This window comes from Salmo salar, chromosome 02, assembly GCF_965601325.2.
Source record: "Salmo salar chromosome 02, fSalSal1, whole genome shotgun sequence".
Classification (NCBI taxonomy): Eukaryota; Metazoa; Chordata; class Actinopteri; order Salmoniformes; family Salmonidae; genus Salmo; species Salmo salar.
Window position 1 is genome coordinate 87,137,815 of NC_138292.1, and position 7,294 is coordinate 87,145,108.

Genomic DNA, 7,294 nt, shown 5'->3' on the forward strand with positions numbered 1-7,294 from the left:
AAAGAGAGTGTTGATCATCTTAAATGTCCATCTCCCACCCATGGAGAGACCTATATACTGTGTCCAGGGTTGGGTAGGTTACTTTCTAAATGTAATCTGTTAGTTACTAGTTACCTGTCTAAAAGTGTCATCAGTAAAGTAACTGCTGGATTTCCCAAACTCTGTAATGTAATCTGATTACTTTTAGATTACTTTCTCCTTAAGAGGCATAGGTTAGTACCACCAACAAATCTGATTTGAAACCTAACCATTGCCACACTGCTAACCCTAATGCCTAAAACCTTACCTTAAATAATTCTAACCTTTCTCCCGAGTGGTCTAAGGTACTGCAACACAGTGCTAGCTGTGCCACTAGATATTCTGGGTTCGAGTCCAGGCTCTGTCACAGCCGGCCGCAACCGGGAGGTCCATGGGGCACAATTGGCCAAGCGTCGTCCGGGTCAGGGGAGGGTTTAGCCGGCAGGGATGTCCCATTGGAAACGACAGGCTCTGGTCTATCTTGGGTTAGTTGTAGAAATATTTTGAGTAAAAGTAAAGATACCTTATTAGAAAATGTAAAGTGAAAGTCACCAAGTAAAATACTACTTGAGGAAAAGTCTGAAAGTGCTTGGTTTTAAATATACTTAAGTATCATAAGTAAAAGTTAAAATAATTTCTAATTCCTTATAATAAGCAAACCAGATGGTTTAGTGAGTCTGCCAGATAAGAGGCAGAAGGGAGGACCAGGGATGTTCTCTTGATGTCCGTGAATTGGACCATTTTTCTATTCTGTTAAGCATTCAAAATGTAACAAGTACTTTTGGGTGTCAGGGAAAATTTATGGAGTAAAAAGTACATCATTTTTCTTAGAAATGTAGTGCGGTATAAGTAAAAGTTGTCAAAAATATAAATAGTAAAGTAATGTACAGATACCACAAAAAAAGACTTAAGTAGTACTTTAAAGTATTTTTACTTAAGTACTTTACACCTCTGGGTGTGGCTGATTAGCTAGCATACGACAGAGTAAATTTTACATTTACATTTAAGTCATTTAGCAGACGCTCTTATCCAGAGCGACTTACAAATTGGTGCATTCACCTTATAATATCCAGTGGAACAACCACTTTACAATAGTGCATCTAAAATCTAAATCAATATGACTTTGAGAAATAGTGCATTGTGGGCGGGTTATATACAACCTCTTTTTTTTTATTAACAACAAATCAATACAGGAAGTACATGTGGGAACACAAGTATATATAAATAATTTACAAAGGACAATTGGGCTAGGGGCGGGGCCAGAGGGTATAATATCACATTACACAAATACCTTAAGGGACATACATACATTTATAATTCTAACAGCTTTTTTGTTAGTACTGTATTTAATTGTCTTAAAATACAGTTCAATTTCTTTTTGTAAGGTAAGAAAATGTGGTGTTTTGTTTGTAAATTTACAATTGTGAATATGAGCTGGCATACGACCTCGGTAGCACAGAGTAAATCAATATGACGTTGAGAAATAGTGCATTGTGTGCAGTTTAGAAGATATTCGGAAATAAGTTAATAAATATGTAATAAAGCAAAAACATAACTGTTTGTACTTATAAGAAACCAGATCGTGACTACAACTAAGTTACTAAGTCTTTAACCACACTGTGTTGTTTCATTGGTGTGTAAAAACTCATGCTTCCTACCCTTTAACTTTTTGTCTGAAAATTAAATATAGATTTTACTCAACTGCGTTACCCACTCCAGTCAGCAGATGGCGGTCTGGGAATTTAAGGTGATGTTGTTAGTGTGACGTATAATCTAGTGGACGGAACGCTTCTTTCAACAGCAGCAACAGTCAGCCACCTCGGTAGCTTGCTAGACAAAATAGCCGAACCAATAAAGCTCTTTAGACGCTTTCCTGTATATTAGCCACTGTGTTTAAAACCCACTTCTGTCGTCTAGTTAGTTATCCCATTTACGGTGTTGTTATTGGTCAGCTAGCGGGCTGGTTAAGTTAGCATTAGCCTAGCTAGCTAACATCTCCAACCATGAGTTCACTAAGCTACTCTCCTCCTGCTAAAGAAGAGGAGGCCTGCTGGACGGAGAAAGAAGCTCTCGTGAAAGAGGAGGAGGAAGAGGAGGCTGTTACAATACAAAAACAAGTAGAGGGTGAAGCTGTTACAGTGAAAGAAGAAGAGAAAGACGTTACAGTGAAAGAAGAGGAGGAAGAGAAAGAGGAGGATGCAGGTTTTGGAGTGAAAGAGGAGGACGGGGAGATGACTGTCACATCCAAAACGGATGAGGAGGAAGAGGAGGAAATTGGATATCTGGGCCCGGTTTCCCAAAGGCATCTTAAGGCGTCCAATGGTTCTAATGATGAACTTAGCCATAAGATGGTTTTGAGAAAACGGGCCCTGATTAACACTAGTAAGTACTGTCTTAAATACAGAGGTACAAACTCTGCATTAGTTGAACTGATGTGTGGTGTTAAAGGGGAAATCTGCAATTGCTACATCCATATTGACTTTTAAATTATTGATAGTCCTTGCATCCATAGGTCTCTCTATGAATTTGGAATGACAGCTTTGTTATTGTTTGAACTGCAGATTGGTTGATTGATTGATGTGGCTTTTTTAAAGGGACAACCTAGGATTTAAACAGCAACAAAATGTCAGCCCTGAGACTTGGTTTGGTAAACAGCTGAGGAATGGGGGCTGGAGAAATGTAACCACTCTCACATTCATAGAGAAAGCTATTGTAGCAACCTTGATCCTAAACCTAGCGACCTTGTCAAGAAGTTCAGACATCTTGGCGTAACAGTTATAAGGTGTTGACTTGACAGTCAGTGGACCCAGGTTTGAGTTAAGCTCAGGGCTACCCCCTGAATTCACTACACTATGAATACAAGGACTGGCCATCCATATTGTCATAATGATAGTTTAACCAGATTGAGGCTATACAGTGTTTAGTTTACCAACAGTGGCGTTAAACAAGCTTATGTTTTGGTTTCTGATGGGGGTAATACAGTTGAAACATTTGAGGCATTTTTAGTTAAATTCTTCAAGAGTCAATGTCTATAATGCCTGACCCCATTTAGTCGACTGGTCGATTGTTTGGTCGACAGGCTGTTGGTCGACCAAGATTGTTTTTGTCAAACAGTCTCAAATATATACTTATGTACGTACAGTCACTGTGACGTCGATGCACTTATTAATGAAGCCGTTGACTGATGTGGTAAACTCCTCAATGCCACCGGATGAATCCCTGAACATATTCCAGTCTGTTTTAGTGAAACAGTCCTGTAGCTGAGCATCCGCTTCATCGGACCACTTCCTTATTGAGCTGGTACTTCCTGTTTCAGGGTTTGCTTGTAGCAGGAATCAGGAGGATAGAGTTATGTTGATATTTACCAGATGGAGGGTGAGGGAGAGCTTTGTATGTGTCTCTGTGTGTGGAGTAAAGGTGGTCTAGACTCCCCCCCCCCCCCCCCCCTCTAGTTGCACAGGTAGAAATAACGTAAAACTGACTTCTGTTTTCCTGCATTAAAATCACCAGCCTCTAGGAGTGGCCTCTGGATGAGCATTTTCTTGTTTGCTTATGGCCCTGTACAACGCGTTGAGTGTGGTGTTGTGCCAGCATTAGTTTGTGGTGGTAAATAGACAGCTAAGAAAAATACAGATGTAAACTCTCTTGGTAAATAGTATAGTCTACACATACAATGAGGTATTCAACTCAGGTGAGCAGAACCTCAAGAGGTTATAATAATAGTAGAGATGATACACCATACAAATACAACTCAGGTGAGCAGAACCTCAAGAGGTTATAATAATAGTAGAGATGGTACACCATACAAATACACTACACTCTTTTTAAGATCAGGACTTTTGCAATGAAAAGACCATGGACATTACATGTAAAGGCCATGGACATTACATGTCCTGGTACAAAGGGCAGAAAAAATATGCTTTCAGGCTAGATACATTTGTTCATATCATAACCAAAGTTACTCAAAGGATCTGATGATCTGACGGGGCGGCAGGTAGCCTAGTGGTTAGAGCGTTGGGCCAGTAACCGAAAGGTTGCTAGATCGAATCCCCGAGCTGACAAGGTAAACATCTTGCCTAGTTAAATAAAGGTTAAATAAAGAATATATAGGTCTAGATATTGTTTTGACCTTCTTGTGTTTTAGGTTTTTCCTAATTGTAATCTACTTTAAGTTAATAAAGTATTTTATTGTTGAGATATTTTCTTAGTTTTTTTAAGCCTCACTGCTTTATCACATGGCCACATTGTCATGTTCCAATGTGAATTCTTTAAGAGATGGGCGGGTCTAAGACTCTAGAGGTTGTGAAAGATGCTGAATGGGCGTGAACAAAGAGCAGCACTGTAGCTATACAACAATAGACAATGTAATACTGTTAATGGTTTGCCTAATGGGGGAACCTGGTGAGATAATGTTCAGAGAATCCATTTAGACAATTTGGTGAAAGTATTCCTTTTCTAAATAATATGTTTCCTGAGGATTAATGTAGAGCAAGTGTGAAAATCACAGCAAAATGTTTGAATGCCTTTTTGTCCCCATGTTTCCTCCAACTACAGATTATGATACGCCGTTTAGAAGCTCAGTCTGTACTTTTATCCAATGTAAAAAAAACACAATTTAAAAGGTTGCTACATAAGACTGAATAGAGATGGTGGGTCACATTTGGTTGTGAAAGATGCAAAATACCTATTTTGGATGCAGCAGTTGTTAGCTTGAATGCTAACGCTCATTGACAGGATGGCAGCAAAGCTAGCCAAAGAGTATTTTACCGGTTGAAGTAGAAGTGTTTTTAAGTATAAAGCAGTTGAATTGCAACAATAACACAAACGTTATATTAAGCAGGACATTCAAACGAGCCTTACAATTATAATCCAAAAGTAATGTGAAATGTACTCATAAGCAACCTGGAAATGGAGGCTATTTTTGCTGACAGAAATCGTAAATAGCAACACAGAACTTAGAATCATCCACTATACTGCTAATAGGAAAAAAATAAGACTAAATATGTCTATTGTTGCTCACTTGACTGTCTTATTAAGACAATTGTCAAATAAGTTTGTAAAAGCATTTACGTAAATTGTTGTACACAACATCATGGGCATCACCTTTTAGCTAAAATAAACAGTGGATTTTCGCTGTTGTGGGCCTTTAACCATCTGTCTGATTTTGTTGTTCACACAGGAGAGAGACGGGACTATCTTGGATCCTCTGGGGAGCCTCAACATGAAGCTGACGAGGCAGAGAAGAGTCTCTCCACATCAGAACATCTCAAATACCAGCAGAGACCCACAGGGATGAAACCTCACCACTGCTCTGTCTGCGGGAAGAGTTACTCAAGATCAGATTCACTAAAAGCACACCAGAGAATTCACACTGGAGAGAAACCTTATAGCTGTTCTCAATGTGGGAAGCGTTTTACTACATCTAGCCGTCTGACTATACACCAGAGAACACACGCAGGAGATAAATCTTTCCACTGCTCAAACTGTGGGAAGAGTTACTCAAGATTAGAATCACTAAACGCACACCAGAGAATTCACACTGGAGAGAAACCTTATAGCTGTTATCAATGTGGGAAGAGTTTTACTACATCTAGCAAGCTGACTATACACCAGAGAACACACACAGGAGAGAAATCTTTCCACTGTGCAGACTGTGGAAAGAGTTTTCTTATATCAGGACATTTAAAATCACACCAGAGAATACACACAGGAGAGAAGCCTTACAGCTGTGATCAATGTGGGAAGAGTTTTAGTCACTTAAGCAGCCTGATAGTACACCAGAGAATACACACAGGAGAGAAACCTTATAGCTGTGATCATTGTGGGAAGAGTTTTACTGAATCTAGTCAGCTGACTAGGCACCAGAGAACACACACAGGAGAGAAATATTTTAGCTGTGATCAATGTGGGAAGAGTTTTACTGAATCTAGTAACTTGACTAAGCACCAGAGAACACACACAGGAGATAAACCATTTAGCTGTGATCAATGTGGGAAGAGATTTACTGAGTCTAGTAACTTGACTAAGCACCAGAGAACACACACATGAGATAAATCTTATAGCTGTGATCAATGTAGGAAGAGTTTTACTGAATCTAGTCAGCTGACTATACATCAGAGAATACACAGGAGAGAAATCGAACAACTTCTCTGACTGTGGAAAGAGTTTGGTTTTGTCAGGACTTTTAAAATCACACCATAAAACACACAGGAGGGAAGTCACATAGCTGTGATCAATGTGACAAGAGATAATCTGATAAAAGATCTCTGATTAAACATCAGAAAATTCATACATTAAGTTTTTACATGATATCAATGAAATAATGTCACAATGTAGAATGTTTTAACATTGTAGTAGAAGTATTTTAATTAATAATGTCACAATGTAGAACCCTAAATGTTTGCCCATTGTTCTATTGATTTCAGAATGATATGGATATTAGCCTCATCAGGGGAAAATCCAGGCTCTGAATTGAAAGAGTACTATTTATGTGATTTAACAAAAAAAACGGTTATTTTGTTTTACTATTTTAGTTTATTTGATCCTCTTTTGTTTTTATTTTCATATTTCATTGTTTTTATTCGTCCATGTCTGAAATGTGCTGTATAAATAAAGCTTGATTTCATTTTAATATATTGCAAAACAAATTAACCCAATGACCGACTTCAATGAATCCAATGTCAATTTATGACCAATTCAGTGCATTTTTGTTGAAAAGGAAAAATGTTGAAATCAACAATACGTCAAATGATTCAACTACTGAAAACTGAAACAAACAAATGGATCAAACAGATCAACTTCACATTTCCAGCCTGCTGAAGGTGTGGTGGAGTGGTAAACACCACCCCCGGCTCTACCAGGGGCTTGAGGTGGTCTCCCACAGCTCTGCTTATGTCATGTTCTGTGGCCTTGCTGTTCCATTTCTTGACAGCAGAAAACAGAAAGAAACACTCAAAGTAATGGATATGGAGCATCTACGGCCTCAGTTACACCCCACAGTTAATTGTGACATCTGTCATCCGATCACTCCAAGCTGCATTCGGTTTAGATCTGCCGGGATGGGCGTTGTGTTCGGAATTTGAGTCTGGCCACCGACTATGACAGTCTGGACGCAGTCAGGCCACCATGTCAGCATAACCAATGTAAAGAGACAAGGTGAATGAGTGGGGAAAAGTATGTTTTACACAAATTGCCTTCATAATAACAAAGAACAAATGTATGTGCATGAGGGGATATTAACTTTTCATACAGCCAAAAGGGTGAGAAATTACACCAA

At 38.9% G+C, this 7,294-nt stretch overlaps 1 protein-coding gene across 1 annotated transcript; it reads left to right on the forward strand.

The window, feature by feature from the left end:
* The first annotated feature begins 1,807 nt into the window (after window positions 1–1,807).
* On the forward strand, window positions 1,808–7,294 carry LOC123732462 (uncharacterized). The gene is made up of 2 exons (XM_045711629.2): window positions 1,808–2,400; window positions 5,198–7,294. Exons 1-2 carry the CDS (start codon window positions 2,022–2,024, stop codon window positions 6,064–6,066), a joined length of 1,248 nt encoding a protein of 415 aa, XP_045567585.2. The 5' UTR covers window positions 1,808–2,021; the 3' UTR covers window positions 6,067–7,294.